The 16725-nt window shown below is 32.7% G+C and overlaps 1 protein-coding gene across 1 annotated transcript; it reads left to right on the top strand.

The window, feature by feature from the left end:
• Window positions 1–581: 581 nt before the first annotated feature.
• On the top strand, window positions 582–1700 carry LOC120165060 (flavonol sulfotransferase-like). Its single transcript, XM_039174646.1, has one exon. It carries the CDS (start codon window positions 603–605, stop codon window positions 1611–1613), a length of 1011 nt encoding a protein of 336 aa, XP_039030577.1. The 5' UTR covers window positions 582–602; the 3' UTR covers window positions 1614–1700.
• The last annotated feature ends 15025 nt before the right edge of the window (window positions 1701–16725 follow it).

The following is a 16725-nucleotide window of genomic DNA, read 5'->3' as shown; positions in this document are numbered from 1 at the left end:
TGCTGAAGATGACCTTGTATCATAGAGTGTGCGGGTGGATTTATTTCAGCTTGATGATCTTTTTAAATGGGAGTTGTTTTCCTGCTATTGTGTTTGCTGAAGAGATTGTTATTCAGACGTGGTCCACTCTTTGAATCTCATTAAAGATATTTTCCTGTTGGAGAGTTCTTCTACTCTTGCAATGGTTAAATGCTATCTTGTTATGCGGGGATGGTGTTTGGTGATTAGGTTTTGTGTCTTGGTGTTTGTTGGGTGTAGAAGTTTCCTTATTGTTGGTTTGAGCGTATGATTGTAATCATTAGCGAGAAATAATCAGTGTTTTGTTTCGTTTGTTTTAGTCTTGTTTTTGCTTAGTTGTGTGTATTCTTTTTTCCGAGAGGTTTTAAGGAGACACATAAATAAGCTTAGGTGTATGATTAAACTCTCTATAATAAAATTATATTGCTGAGCAAAAACACAATTGTTATTTATAAGAAAATAATTTCGCTCTCTAAAATCACATGGATTAATTTATCCTTTCTCTACAATCTATATGGCTATTTATAGATCCATTTGCTATCAAAACATTTGCACCTTTTTTTTCACCCTTTACTTGTTCCTCCATGGCTGCTTCTCTAACCTCTCCACTGTGTGACCAGCAACATTCAAATTCCAATGAAAGATATGAAGAAACACTCGCCAAGTTACCTATAGGCAAAGGCTGGGCGACCGAACATCTGGTTCATTACCAAGGCTTTTGGCTAACCCCTAGAACAGCCTTGAAAGGTTTAATGTGGATCCAAGACCACTTCAATCCTCGAGCCACCGATATTTTCCTAGCCTCGTCCCCGAAAACCGGCACCACTTGGCTCAAGGCACTCATTTTCGCCATCGTCAACCGCACCCGCTACGGTATCTCCGACCACCCTTTGCTCACCGCTGGCCCTCACGATTGCTTCCCTTTCTTGGATACTTACGTAGACGGAAACAATCGGTCTTTACACGAACTTGATGTGTTGCCTTCACCACGTCTCCTCTCAACCCATCTCCCTTTAGGCTTGTTACCGAATTCCATGACCGATGATCAAAGTTGCAGGTTGGTTTACATCTGCAGGGACCCCAAAGACGTGCTTGTTTCCAAATGGCTATTCCTGAACAAGCTAAGGCCTAGACAATTGCCACCCTTGTCGCTTGAGGAAGCGTTTGAGTTGTTTTGTCAAGGGGTATCCCATTACGGACCCTATTGGAACCATGTTTTAGGGTATTGGAAAGCAAGTTTAGAAAACCCAGAAAAGATACTCTTCTTGAAGTACGAAGATTTGAAGAAGGATCCCTTTGTTGTTGTTAAGAGGTTAGGTGAATTCATAGGCCACCCTTTTTCATTGGAGGAAGAGAGTGGAGGAGTGGTTGAAGGAATATTGAAACTGTGTAGCTTTGAGAATTTGAGCAATTTGGAAGTGAATAAAACAAGTGTGCTGAAGTATAGCAGAGATATTAGGGTTGATAATCGAGATTTCTTCAGGAAGGGAGAAGTTGGTGATGGGAATAATTATTTAACAGAGGAGATGATACAGCGTTTGAATGCAATCATATCTGAGAAGTTACTGGGTTCTGGATTGGAATTGGGCAACTAGTTTTTAATGTTCGATATTTGAATCGTGATAAAACAAGTTATCATCATATCCTTATCGTTATTTCTGTGTTTGTATCATGTTTTTTATCTTTCACCGTCAATAATAATGTTTTTTTATATCTAATTTTTTATTTGATTAGGTTTTTCAACTTTTTTTCCCTTATACGTACGTTAAGTTATTTAGTGGTTAATTAGTATCTTTTTATTTTTGTAGAGGAAATCTAGTCTCGAGACAGAATCAATTTGAATTGATTTTAAAATTTTATCAAGTTAGATAAGATCTAAGCAGGAGATAACCTACTCCAATTTGATTTGTAGTATTCCCAAAATTATTGTTGCTAAGACTAAATGGACTGAGACTAATTCTTTTAAGTTGGGCGAAGAATCGTAGTCATAAAGTATAGATCATTGGGCAATGTTGATGTTCTATGTCTTCATGAAGATTTAGAAGAGAAAAAAGTGAGGAAGAGATGGTTTCATTAGGTCGCATCTTTTTTCTCATTTTTGATCAATAGATTTAATAGTGACTCTAGGAATTTGAGCTAGACGTAAATGTGTGATTACTACTTGTAGATTAACATGATAAATGAATACGATTAGAAAATAATATATTTAATTTTAATAGATGATATAATATATAAAAAAATCATATCAATAAGTCGTAGACTCGCAACTTCTCCAAAGATATTATGTATTCAAAATCTTTTTAAGAAATTTTCTCTCTTAAAGTTCACTAGGTGCCAGAAATTTAAATACAGTTAGATTCTCTAAAAGATATTATGCACACAAATAATATACGGAGGATCTTTATGGAGAATACAACAAATATTATTTTATATATTGTTTAAAATATTTATAAAGAATAGCAAATAACGTTATGATATTCTTATCCTATTTTTCGGGTCATACAATTTCAGTGGTCAAGTTGTCTTGTCTGTTGTTGGAATTATTACTCCGAACGTGAATCATTATGGTTGAGAGATGCAAAATAAAATATTATTTTATAATAAAAAAATGTTACTTGCGTGTTTTACCTTAAATTTATTAGGGAGTAGAGTCGCCGGTGCTTATTCAAGTAAATGTCAGCAAAATAAACAGAGGCTACGTCCTTTTCTATTTCATTAGTATTATCTCATAAGATTCGGAATTGGATTTGGTTTGCAATAATTACAAGAATTTCCCTTATTTAATTCCGTTGCTTACCAAATCTGATTTCAGCATTTCATTATATTTAGTGCATAAGTACTGTGTCCAACAAATTTAATATATTTTGGTTAATACATTTAATAATATTCCGAGTAAAACAATTAGTTATTATATATAACTTAAACAAAATCATATCTTGATGAACACACCTATAATGTCAATTCAACATTCATATGTGAAGAATTTTCATTCTTATTTCCATCTCGGATTCGTTATGAGTATAAATTTTAAAATTAATTTCGTTTTATGACTCACAAAATTAAAATTATTTTTATCCTATTATCTATGTGGGTCTCGAAACCCACCAAAGTTTCACTGTGTTCGTCCATGATTCACTTTATATAATAAACTTATAAATATTAGTTAAATAAAAAATATTTTTAAGAAAAACCTATAGAATTTTTATCCTTTGGAGTCTCATCATTGACAACTTTTTAAATAATAATAATTCAAAATAGTAATAAACTTTTTAAATAAGTCATCATGAACCGTTAATTAATAAATTAAAATATAACTTCAATAAGAGTTCAAAAAATTCAAAAAAAATAAAATTTATATATAAATAAACAATGTCTCAAATACATCGTAAAGGTCACCAAGTATAAGACAAGTGCAAAATTTTCAAAAGTTAATAAATACGTACAACACAAGTATTATCATGATTATTTTTTAAAAATATATTTATTTTATATAATGAACGAGTGAGATGATGTGAACAGACAAGAAAAGGGCACGATGGATACGAAGCCATATTAACACTTATTTCACCACCCACGATGAATTTATTTTTTGACTTCATCTCCTTTCTATCGCCCACAGAACATATATCCATTCCCAGCTAATTGAATACAAAGTAGAGCAAACCCTATGAGAGCATATATATATATATATATATATATATATATATATATATGGATTAGAATTCAATTGTATAATGTAAAATTAAAAAAGTTTTACACCTTATTAGCATCGTTGGGTGAAGGAAAATTAAATTTTGATATTAACAATAGAATATGAGAAGATATTCACTAAAAAACAAGGAGTTAATATTTATTTGCCTTTAAATTTTTCTCATCCAAAAATCCTAAAAGTATGTGAAAATGTGTGTATGTGTATAACCATAGAATGGTTATTGTTAGGGATGACAATTTAACTTGAAACTTATGAATTCTAATTCGACCTTGTCGCAACAGTTCTTCAGGTAGTACCGAGATCACGCCTCGACTTGGAATCGTAATGGAGTTACCACCGATCATTTTTAAATTAGGTAGATCAAACACCTACTTACCATTTACCAAATCTATATCTTACCAGAGATGTGTCGAATTCGGGAGTCATTTACGATTAGGGAAGGATGAGCACCCCTGAATCACTCTTTTAGTACTAATCGATTTGTCTTAATTGTGAAGAATGAAATTTAGATTTGATTCAAGATTATTTACCTTTGACGAGCTTTAATTTGGATTGGATTCCCTTTTACAAAAAATAAAATTAAGGTTTTAAAAAATAAATGAAAAATTTTAAATAAATGAAAAATTAAATAAGAAAGGTAAATAAAATTTTGCAAAATAACAAATAAATTAGGGTACCTTTTATTAAAAACAATAAAAATATGAAAAGGACTAAATAGAATTAAATTAAAGTTCAGAGGCTAAATTGCATATACACATCAATAGGAAAAGGACATCGTACTCAACTTAAATATTTGTTAATTGCAAATTGGTCCTCCATATATATGTAACATCCTTAATACAGGGTTAATGATCAAATTATAAACATCAAAATTTAGTGACTAAATAGATAATTGAAAAGTTCAAGGACTTATATGAAAATTTTGTGTAGGACTATATAGGAAAGAAGAATGAATGGAAGGGAAAATGGTCATTTGATCAATTATTGAATAAAAAAATAGATATGGAAGAGATATATACACGTGGAAATGAGAAGAAAAAGGAAAGGAAATATCCATAGAGCTATTCTTTACTCTTCTTCTTCTTCAGCCGTGAGACAAATAGCAAAGGTGAGTTTTACTGTGAGTTGATTATTTATTGAAATTAAGTTAGGTTTATGTTCATTGGGCCATACTTAAGCTTAAGGATAGCTTAAGTTGTTCTAAATCAAAAGATGAGGGAGATATGAGGGACTAAAGATAAGGAGTTTATAAATGAAATCTTGGAAAAGAGTTGATAAATAGAATTTGAAACTAAATTTGACTTGTCATCAGTTGAATTAAGAAGTATGAGGTGTTAGAATTGAAATTATAACATGTTGAAAATTTTGTAGGATTCTTGATTTCAATATATAGGATGAGATTTTGAAGATAAAGATGTATTAGATGAATAGAAATTGGTTTGAGTATGTGTACTTGAGTTAAGAGTATGAGAGGGAATAAGAAATGAAGGAATTGAGCTGATAAGGGTAAATTTTTAGGTTTAAAAGTGAAATATGGGCTTTGAGTATCGGTACTGCTTCATCAAGTACCGATACTTCAAAAGTAAAAGATGATAATTGGTATAGGGGTATCGATACTTGTTGAACAGTATCGATACCATAAGTCTGAATTTGTCAAAGGCACTCATGGGGTATCGATACCTAGAGGGTAGTATCGATACCAAGAGTATCGATACCATAAGGATAATATCAGTACCATTTTTGAAACGAGGATTACAGAATGCAAAATGGGTATCGATACCCAAGTTTGTTATCGATACCACAACTATAGAAGTATCGATACCCTATAGGGGTATCGATACTACTACAAGTAAAAAATGAAATTTAGCCTTTCTTTTGGTCTAAGAAATTAAGGATCGAATCATGAGATTTGGATTGCTGATATGAATATAATATGTATGATTGTGTAGATATTGAGTACCAGCAAGTTCCAGAACGACCGAAAAGTTAGGATCGATTGAGAAAGGGAAGTTAAGTTAAGTCATTAAAGTAATAGGGATCAAGTGAGGCTAAGGTGAGTGCATATTATAGATAGAGTTCAGTGGAAATAAGACCTGTGATAATTATATTTCCTATGTTAATTTTCATATTCCAATAGTTATGAACATGCATATGTTATGATCACTATAATCACATGCATAAATAATATATATGTTGATATGATTTAATATATATTATATGATTCATGAGAACATACTTAAATGATATATATTATATGCTATGAGAATTATGGTTATATGTACATGTGATATGTGATAGTAGAAAAGACATATGTGATTAAAAGAGAAATTACATGAGTACATGAGTATATAAAGTATAACAATAATGCCCATGTTGTGTGATATGAGAGCTATAGGTATAGTTGGTATGCTAAGAGTCGAGGGTTACATAGGTCATTCGGGACATATGCAATTGAGAACAACACTCGAATAGTATTTAGTTTGGCCACTGGTGCAAATGTTTCCTCATAGTCCAACCCATATGTTTGAGTGAAACCCCTGGCCACAAGTCTAGCCTTGTATCGATCAATGCTCCCATCTGGTTTAACTTTCGTAGTGAAAATCCACTTAAAACCCACGGTCTTCTTTCCAGTAGGTAGTTTAGATATTTCCCACGTTCCATTGTCTTCAAGAGCCTTTATTTCTTCCAATACAACTTGCTTCCATTTGGTTGATTTAAGAGCCTCTTCTATGTTCTTTGGAGTTTCTACAGAGTCAATATTAAAAATAAAGGCATTGTAGGATTTAAACAAGTTCCCATAGGATACAAACCGAGAAATGGGATGTTGAGTGCAACTTCTTGTGCCCTTTCTGATTGCAATTGGAAGATAGTCCTCGGGTAAAGATGGCATTGGCACTGTTGTTTCAGTTTATAGCAGCTGATGTTTTTGAGAATATACACAAAGTTACTGAGTTTTTTCTTGCTGTTTTTCAGAAGGAGAGGGTTGTTTTTCTTCATTTGTATGATTAATCGCCCTTGTTTCTTGTTGCTGCACAGTGGAGTCGAGTACAATGGGGTCCAAATCAGGAACTACAATGGTTGTAGGAATTTCAGCAGTGGTTGTAGGATTTTCAGTAGTGGCTATAGGATTTTCAGCAGGTTTTGAAGTGGTGGTAGGATTGATAGAGTCTTGAGGTATAATGAGAAGGTTGTTCAATGTCTTATCTTCACTAAATATCTCCCCCTGAAGATGAGAGGCTGAAAAATATGGCTCGTTTTTAAAGAAAGTAACATCAAGGGATACAAACATCCGATGTAGGGTTGGAGAATAACACTTGTACCCCTTTTTGTGTAGGTGAGTATCCAAGAAAGACACAAGTGTGGGCTCTAGGATCAAGTTTAGATCGATTAGATTTATGATTGTGGATAAATGCTTTGCAATCGAGAGTTTTGGTTTGGAGATTAGGAACACGAAACAAGGGAAATATTTTTTGAAGAGTATGTAAAGGTGTTTGAAAGCTTAATACCTTTGATGGGAGTCGATTTATAAGATAACAAGCAGTGAGAATAGCTTCTCCCCATAAATACTTTGGTACACCCATAGTAAACATAAGAGCACGAGCCACAGCTAAAAGGTGTGTGTTTTTCCTCTTGAAAACCCCATTTTGTTGAGGGGTATCAGGACAAGAACTCTGATGTATGACTCCTTGCTCAGAAAGATAAGGGCTTAGGATAGAATTGAAGTACTCTCTCCCATTATCAGTTCTAAGGGTATGAATTTTGGAATTGTACTGAGTTTGAATCATTGAATGAAAACTTTGGAAGACTCTAGAGACTTCGGTTTTTTCTTTGAGAAGATAGATCCAACAAACTCTAGTGTGGCCATCAATAAATGTTATGAACACCTAGCCTCTGTGGCATTTTTTACTTGACTGGCTCCCCATAGATCACTTTGGATTAAAGAGAAAGGTTGAGATTGAACATAAGGTTTCAAAGGATAAGGGACACGAGTATGTATAGACAGTTGGCAAACTTCATAATTCAAGAAACTTATTTTCTTATTTAGAAATAGTAGAGGAAACAGTTTTTTCAAGTACTTAAAATTAGGGTATCCTAGTCTACGGTGCCATAGCATGATAGATTCTTATTTTGATGTAGATAAGGCCATCCCTTCTTGTGAACTGTTTTTATTCCAAATATATAAGCCATCATCAACTTTAGCAGTACCAATCATCTTCCCCGATTCTTGTTCCTGAACCACATAATCGAAAGCAGAAAATTCAACAAGTACTTTCTCATCCTTGGTAAGCTTACTAATTGAGAGTAAATTACAAGAAAGATTTGGAACATATAAAACTTTATCAATGGAAATTTTTTTAGTAAGTCTGATCGTTCCAATTCCAACCATTGGGGAGTAAGATCCATCAGCTATGCGAATCTGAGAGTGATCATGACAAGGTAAATATGTGTTAAACAAACTTATATTACATGTCATATGGTTGGATGCACCCGAATCTAGTATCCATATTAGTTCATGTGTAGTATTTAAGGTAGTACTTTGAATAGCTAGTGATCCAATGGTTGTAGGAGTCCCGAGGAGTTTATGAAGAGCCTCAAGTTAAGTTTTGGTGAGCCGAACATCCTGGGCATCTTCTTCAGTAGTAGATATCATTGCTGCCTTGTTTCTTTCTGATTTTTTTCAGGATAACCATGGAGTTTAAAGCATTTCTCCTTGGTATGTCCAACCCGGTTACAGTGGCTACACCATGGCCTATTTGAACTGGAATTAGAGAGGGTTTCATTGATATCACCCATGAGAGAAGAAAAAAAGAAAAAAAATGTTTAGGAAGAGAGATGAGAGACAAATTAGTAGGATCGAATGAATCCTATGGCTCTGATACCATAAACAAATTTAAGAAGAAGAAAAGTCTCTTATTTCTTCGAATATGAGTACACCCTTTTTAACATAGTAGAAAAAAAAAGGAAATAATCTCTAATATTTACAAGGAAATAATCTCTAATAATAAACCTATCCCTAAAAATCAGTAATTAGATTATGACTAATATTTACAAGGAAATTCCTAGAACTAAGGTAGAGAATCTCCTTAATTTAAGGATTTCCAACACCAACTAAGGTTCATAAAATACTAATGCAGTAAAACATACAAAGATCTATAATGGATTCAATATGTGAACACAAAGTAACATAAACAGTTAGTAAATCATAAAATTGGCAGACTCTAATTCACTAACAGTCAGGGATTTAAATAGCGGTCCGTGACCACGATAGCGCCCGTGATATAGCAGTAGCGATGCCCTTCGAAAATGCTATTTTTTGACTACGACACCCGCAATCGCCACAATAGCACCCTCTATTCCCGCGATATAGTGGTAGCGGTGCCCTCTGAAAACGACGGCTATTTGAATACCTACTAATAGTATAAGCCTATTTATGCAAGTAATACACAATTCCACAAAGTAAATACATGTTAAATTGAAACCAGCATGTATTATATAATAATATATATATTCTCACTTTTAGAGATAGGATTCTATTCTCACTTTTAGAGATAGGATTCCCTGGAAGGGGTTTTGGTGTATATCATCGAACCACGCCTTGTAAATGAATTGTTTGCCTTCTTCTCCTAATCAAACAAAAGGTTAACAAATAATTTCAATTTAAAAAGAAACCCATTTTCTCAGTTTTAATTAACGGAAGGGTAAACAAAATAATTCTTCTTTTCTCGCCAGATTCCTCATATTATTCATTAATTTCAAAATTAAGGGGTGGGGGGAAGTAAAGAGAGAGGGGAAGATTACAATGAGGGATTGAACGAGAGGGATCATCTCGACGAGATCGTTGTAGAGGGCGCGATCAACATTGGCATTAGAGTAAATGGGCGAGGGCTGAGTTCGGGACGAGTTGCCGCCGTTCATTATGTTCGTTGGAAAGCTAGGATTTGGGGAAACTCGAATTCTCTTGTAAATCTACGAAGCGTTTCGGCTCAAACATTTTTCTTCTTCCCTCCAAAATGAAAAAACAAAGAGGAAATTCTAATTTGAGATAATGAGTGAAGAAGAAGAGAAGTTAAAGATGGTTCTTCTTTTCCCAAAAAAAATAATAATAAAAATAAGGGTAAAGTATAGTAATGGTCACTCAACTTTTCTAAAGCTTTTATTTAGGTCCCCTAACTTTTAAAACTTATAATACAGTCCTCTTACATTTATTCCGTTTGTAATATAGTCCCCGCCGTTACACTACCGTTAGTACATTTGTAATATGGTCATATAACTTTTTAGGTGCTTGCATTTAGGTCCTCAACTTTTAAAACTTACAACACAGTCCTCAATTTTTTTTCTAAACCTCAAATTCCTTTTCTATCTCGAATTTCCTTTTTCGCTCCTCTCTTCTCAATTATAACGTAACTTTTCAGTCATGGATGCATGGGAAATTCTAATCTAACTTTGAATTATGTGGAGGTGTTGACTTGAATAATGGTCCATTGAGAGATGACCCGACCAAGGGACTATCGGGATCATCAACGATTTAAGATGTAATGTTAGATACAGGTCATCTCAGGTGAAGCATAGATGTTCGATGAAATGCTTATGAGAAAAACATGGGGTTAGAAATGCAGAGTTGATAAATACTATTAAGATGAACTAAGTATCATTGTTGAAAGTCACCAACAAATATGAAATTATTTTGTATAAATGACATATAATAATTTCTTCGTTTAATTCTCGTGGTTAAAGATTTTCCAGCATATGATCAAATATAATGAAATCCCAAACAACACATTCACCTCTCGTTTGGTTTTTGTTCTTCAATTTTCCGCCATGTAAAATTATAAACCCAAGCAGTGCTATGTTTTTCAGCTTTTTATGTACAAAGAAAAAATGGAGAAAGAATTGCTTGAATGCAACATCGATTGCGTTTATTTCTTAGCCTCTCCCCTCACTTGCAAGAAGGTATTTATTTTCTCTTTTGGGCTATCCGGAAGTAAGCTTTTTCTCTTTCACACTTTCTCATTTTCAACTCGCATTGTGTGTTTTTTGTTGAAATTTTTATGTTTCTGGAACTGCATGTCAATGATCTAGATATTCAGTGTAAGTTTTGAACCAAAACTATCTAATTTTCTTTGTTTATTCTTAATCAAAACTTTTAGTACTCCTTATGAAAGATATTCAGTCCATCAGAATAGAGGTGAAATAGGGTCCTAGGCTAAATTTTATTGATCTTCTTGTTTGGTTTTTCTTTAAATCAGGGAATTGGTTGTGAGTATCGACATAGTGAAATCGCCAGGCTCAATCCGAGAGACTGCTCGTACTAGTTTACTGGGAATTGTATTGATCCGACTTATAGTTTTCGGCGTCTTGTGAGCTCGTATTCTTTTTAATAAGTTCATGTTGATTATGAGACTAATATATCGTGAAAAAATTGGATTTTTTACATGTTTTAGAAATTTTATAGTTGAATTGTATTGAATTATAGCTTTAGAATACAATTCTACATGCATGCAACTCGAAAGGAATCATGACATGGTAGTATATTTGGAGCAGTTACTTGACCCAGACATGATGCCTTTCGAGTTGAGAAAGAGACTAGAGGTGAATGCGCTGTTTGTGATTTCATTATATTTGATCATCTGTTGGAAAATCTTTAACCACAATGATTAAACAAAGAAATTATCATATGCCATTTATACAAAATAATTCCATCTTTGTTGGTGACTTTCAATAATGATACTTAGTTCATCTTAGTAGTATTTATCAAATCTGCATTTCTAACCCCATATTTTTTTCGCAAGCATTTCATCGAACATCTATGCTTCACATGAGATAACTTGTATCTAACATTACACCTTGAATCGTTGATAGTCTCGATAGTCCCTTGGTCGAGTCTTCTCTCAATAGACCCTTATTTAAGTCAACACCTCCACATAATTCAAAGTTAGATTAGAATTTCCCATGCATCTCCGAATGAAAAGTTACGTTGGAAATGAGAAGAGAGGAGCGAAAAAGGAAATTCGAGATCGAAAAGGAAATTCGAGATCAAAAAAGGAAATTTGAGATCGAAAAGGAATTTGGGGTTTAGAATGAAATTAAAGATTGTGTTGCAAGTTTTAAAAGTTGGGGGACCCAAATGCAAGTGCCTGAAAAGTTCAGTGACCATATTACAAATGTACTAACGATAGTGTAACGGTGAGGACCATATTGCAAATGAAATAAACATTGGAGGACTGTATTGTAAGTTTTAAAAGTTAGGGGACCTAAATGAAAGCTTTAGAAAAGTTCAGTGACCATTAGTATACTTTACCCTAATAATAATAATAATAATCGTTTTAGCCCGTTTCCTCTTATTGACAACGGATCTTTATGCTATTTGGAAGGTTATTTGCGAATTACAAAAGTACCCTTTCTGCTATTTGACCTTGTGCGGTTCTTAAAGATTTTTTTATTCTAGATTGATCCCTGAGTTATATTTTTTTAATTAATCACTGGTACAATTTATTAACCAACTAATTCATATCATGTTTTGCAGACGCCCATTATGGGGAAACTATCTCAATCCAGTTTATTTTATACGCAAACATTAGGATTCCAACCTTAAGGAATTTAGTTTTTCATCCCACTGGACTAACTAATTATTGGCGAGCCCTAAACTATATTTCATTGCTAGTTTCATTCATAGGGTGTATCATCTCTGTCTTCTTTTAATGCCTTTGTAGTAATTTCCATGACTTCTACTTTTTATACGTTTCTGTCATTGGAATTTGTGAAGGCTTAGAACTAGAGTAGCAGAGTAGTTGTTGCCTTTTTTTAGGTTTTAACACATTTGACTTTATTCTTTCTCGTAGCTTGCTATCGTTGACTTCTGTGTATCATTCTCTTCATGTTTCCTATTTTTAAATTTAGTTGGGTCTTTCGTTTTCTATCTATATGTAAAGATTTTTACGCAGGGATTTATGTGCAGGGATTACTTCCCATTACAGACGAGCATATGAAGACTGCATATTAATACTGTTCAACTATGTATTTATTTATTTATATATACATGCATTGCATTTTATCTTTATTTTTAATTTTTTGTTTGTCGGAGGTCTTCCACGGAAGCTGCTCTCAACCTTGTGTTGGGGGCAGCCTACTACCCTACCTCCCCCTTATCCCATTGCATATGGGAATAGGGTGTTGTTGTTGTTGTTGTTGTTGTTTCATTCCAAATGGACACTTTTTACATGTTAGTTTAAAATTTAATTGGTAATTAAGATAGATTTTATTATAATTTTAATAATCGAAGATTAATTAATAATTAAATTTATTTAAGTAAAAAAAAGGTTATGGAGTAAAACATTTTTAGTGTTCATATTGATTTTTTTAATAAATAAAGTATATATTTTAACTTTTTAGAATTTTAAGAGAGAATAATTTTAAAAACACATAATCATTTTTGTGATCTCAATAATTATTAGGGTTTATGTTGTTATACAGATAAATTTTAAAGATATTGAGTGAGTATTTTGGGATATATTAAATTTTGATATATATTTAAAAATAATAATTTAACTCAAATTTAATGAGCTTTAACTTTAACCTGACTTGACCCAATAGTGTTGAGTTTTATTTTCTAAAAAATCGGGTTCATGTTTGGTTTTATGAAAAGTGAGGTCAGTTCAAGTCAAGTTCAGGTTTAGGTATCCGACATTAAAGTATAATTTTCCATATATTTAGGGATAATTGCTTTAGTATCCCTTTATATATATTCAACTAGGTCCCTATTTTGTCGAATAACAATAAGAATATTTTATATTTGCATTGAATTCGAAGGCTAGTTTTACCTCAAGATTTAGATCGGGTGCAATCTCCCTAAATTTGAGTTGAGTTTAGATAGAGAGATAAGCTTCTTAAACCAAGTCAGGTCAACTAAAAATCCAACTCATTTCTATCCCTATATATATATATATCAGATTTTGAGGTGCAAGAAATTATACGTATGTGTACTCTTTATATTATATATGTTTATAGTAGACTATTATTTATCTCGGTAAACAAGACTGAATTACATTAATTTTTTTTTTGTGTGATCCTTTTATGTTGATATTGTTTTGAATACTCCCCACATCTAAACTTCTAACAACACTTACCAGAACGTGTTAGCTAACACTTTCAATTAATTAAAGGGTAAACTACGTATTTAGTACCTAAACTATTATTTTTTATCCATTTTAGTACTTAAATTTTCAATTTTTCAAAATCATATATAATGTTTAGTTTTTGTTTTATTTTAATGTCTGGTCGTTAAAAACTTAACGTGTTTAGTATTTATACTATCAATTTTAGTCTATTTTAGTACCTAAACTTTCAACTTTTTTTAAAAAAACTTAACGTTCAATTTTGAACGGAAGTACTAAAATAAAATAAAAATTAAACTTTATGTATGGTTTTGAAAAAATTGAAAATATATGTATTAAAACGGACCAAAATTAATAGTTTAAGTACTAAACACATAACTTACGCTTAATTAAAGCATGATATGAGGCAGCCACGTTTATTAAAATTATATATATATGAAAAATTAAAAAATAAAGTGAAATGTTATAAGTTTCTAAAGTACCTAAATATAAATTGAAAAAAAAATGAAAAATGCTAGTTCAACTTTCAGGGGAATATATATATATTCTTTTAGGGGTAAAATGTTATAAGTTATATGATTTTGATATATTTATAATTTATTTTAAGCATATTTTGACACGTTGTAATAGTGACGGTGGCAACAGGAGACTATAACTCAATCTACTAATGAATAAAATATGGTATGATATGAAAAAATTGGAGTTGTAAGGAATTATACTAATATTATCATATTGAATGCGGTTTTATAAATGATGCATGATTAATGGAAAATTGAATACTGAACCATATTATGAATTGAATATTATGAATAATTCTTATATAAATTTTATGGATTTAATATTGGGTATAATTAACATAATGCTCACAGGGTGATAGGTTAGATATTATATTATATTGATTTGTGAAGGTAATAAATGTTTAAAAAAAATCTTAGTAATTGACAACACATCCATACATTGTATATACGACTGTTTAAGCTTAAAATCTCAAGAAAAAACAACATTTTTTTTAAGGTGAGCACAACATAAAATACATACATCCACCACTCATATTATGTACGGTGACTTGTATGTTATGTATGCCTTAAAATGTGACACTGGTTTCAAATTTATTGATCTAACGTTTTGGTGACTTAATGTGACATTGGCAGTCCTAAATATCTTTCGGGTTGGGTTTATTTAGTGGGCGGCTTCGATCTCAACAAAACAACCTTGAACCTTCCATTCATTTCATTGTAAGTTGCTTATGGTTGTAATTGTAATCTATGTTCACATGCAAGCTTATAGCTTGAGGTTGAAGTTAACCGAGCTCTCTCTCTCCTCTTTAAACATCCAATGGCTCAATTGCATGTTACTCTTTCACATCTCTCTCTATATATATCTTCTATGAATAGCATGTTGTTTATCATGCGTTCGCAGAAGAAAATGCAGAAAACTTGCCGGGTTTTTCCTTGGTAGATTCAAGGTAGTGTTGTTGTTTCATAACTGTTTGATTAATCTCCTAAAAGAGTATTAAATTTAGTCCAATGTAGAATTTTCTTCTTGTGCTGTGTTGTTTTTGTTATCTGTGTGCCTTTCTCGCTTAGAGTTTTGTGTTAGGGAGATGAATTTTCTAATTCATTCATTGAAAATAGGCAAATTCAGCCACTTTTTTCCCATTTTGATTTTCATGGAACTTTTTTTTTTTTTGTCATTGATCCTTTAAAACTTTGTTTTTGGTTCATGATTGTTGATTCTTTTTATTGATTCCTGTGTTAAAAGTGACTTTTTTGTTACAGACTGTGAAAGAATGGTCCGACGTGAAAAGTTTGTGCCGGTAGAGATTTATTTCAAGGATTTTTTTATACCTGAATAATGTGAGAAAAAGGAATTTTGTACGAATTAATGTGTATGTCACAATTATCACCCGTCTGTGTGCTGTTACGTCACTTTGTAATCTCTTAGCGATTGGAGTGACCTAACTTGAGTACAAAAATCACAGAAGATTCTCGGTTTAATCCGATGAGTGGTAACACTCATCTTGACCCCGTTTATATCCGATTGCTGCTCCGTCCGATATGCCGGGAAAGGAGAATGTAGAGTACAAGGAAATAAATCCCCTATTTTTCATGTTCTTTGTCACAGTGGAAGTGTAATTTGCTCATGGATATTGACATTTGACTCATTTTGGCTTCATGGATTTCAGGCAACAGCAGGTATTTAGGGCAACAATGTGATTTTGCTAAGAATAAGTACCAACAGAAGTATACTGACTTGGTAAGTTTACATTATCTATACCAGCAAATGTCCTGCATATTTTTACCGTGTTCGATTGTCGGTAAACTCGACATGGAATCGATACGAGTTTTTGAATACTTGGATAAATCATGACAATAACGGATGATCCTCATTGAAGGATTGATTATTGTTTCTACATGTTGATACACACTCTTGGCTCTGAAATCTCCGCAGGGATAACATACTAGGTAAAGACCAATATAGGAGTTAACAGACAAAAGGAAAATGGCGGAGTAAAGGACCATGGAGTTGATGATTCCATGGCTCAAAAGAATCCGAAACAAGGGGCACCGACACCGTATACTGCAAGTCCTAGTAAGGAAGAAAACAGAGTTTGTGATACCTTTCCCGCATCCGACGTGCCGGAGCTGCTTGTATTTGTTAATGTGAGTGCTTATCAGTCAATCAAGGATATTTTCATTGACATGGAAGTTCCTTCATGGAGTCGATTGAAGTATGAGGTTTTCCATTCCAAGTATCATAAAGATGCGGAAAGTGAAAAACCCGGAAAATCTCTCGGGACAAGGACATCTGTTTCCGGTGAGATTGAACGGGATTCTCAGGATTATGCATGTAAAAGACATGCTGATGAGGACTTAATGAAGG

The sequence above is a fragment of the Hibiscus syriacus genome, unplaced genomic scaffold (genome assembly GCF_006381635.1).
Source record: "Hibiscus syriacus cultivar Baekdansim isolate YM2019G1 unplaced genomic scaffold, ASM638163v2 tig00111566_pilon, whole genome shotgun sequence".
Taxonomy (NCBI): domain Eukaryota; kingdom Viridiplantae; phylum Streptophyta; class Magnoliopsida; order Malvales; family Malvaceae; genus Hibiscus; species Hibiscus syriacus.
The sequence above is the reverse complement of the archived record's forward strand: the minus strand, read 5'-3'. Positions and strand labels throughout refer to the sequence as shown.

Coding starts and splice junctions, on each gene's coding strand:
- LOC120165060 (XM_039174646.1), top strand. CDS start 603: ATGGCTGCTTCTCTAACCTCTCCACTGTGTGACCAGCAACATTCAAAT.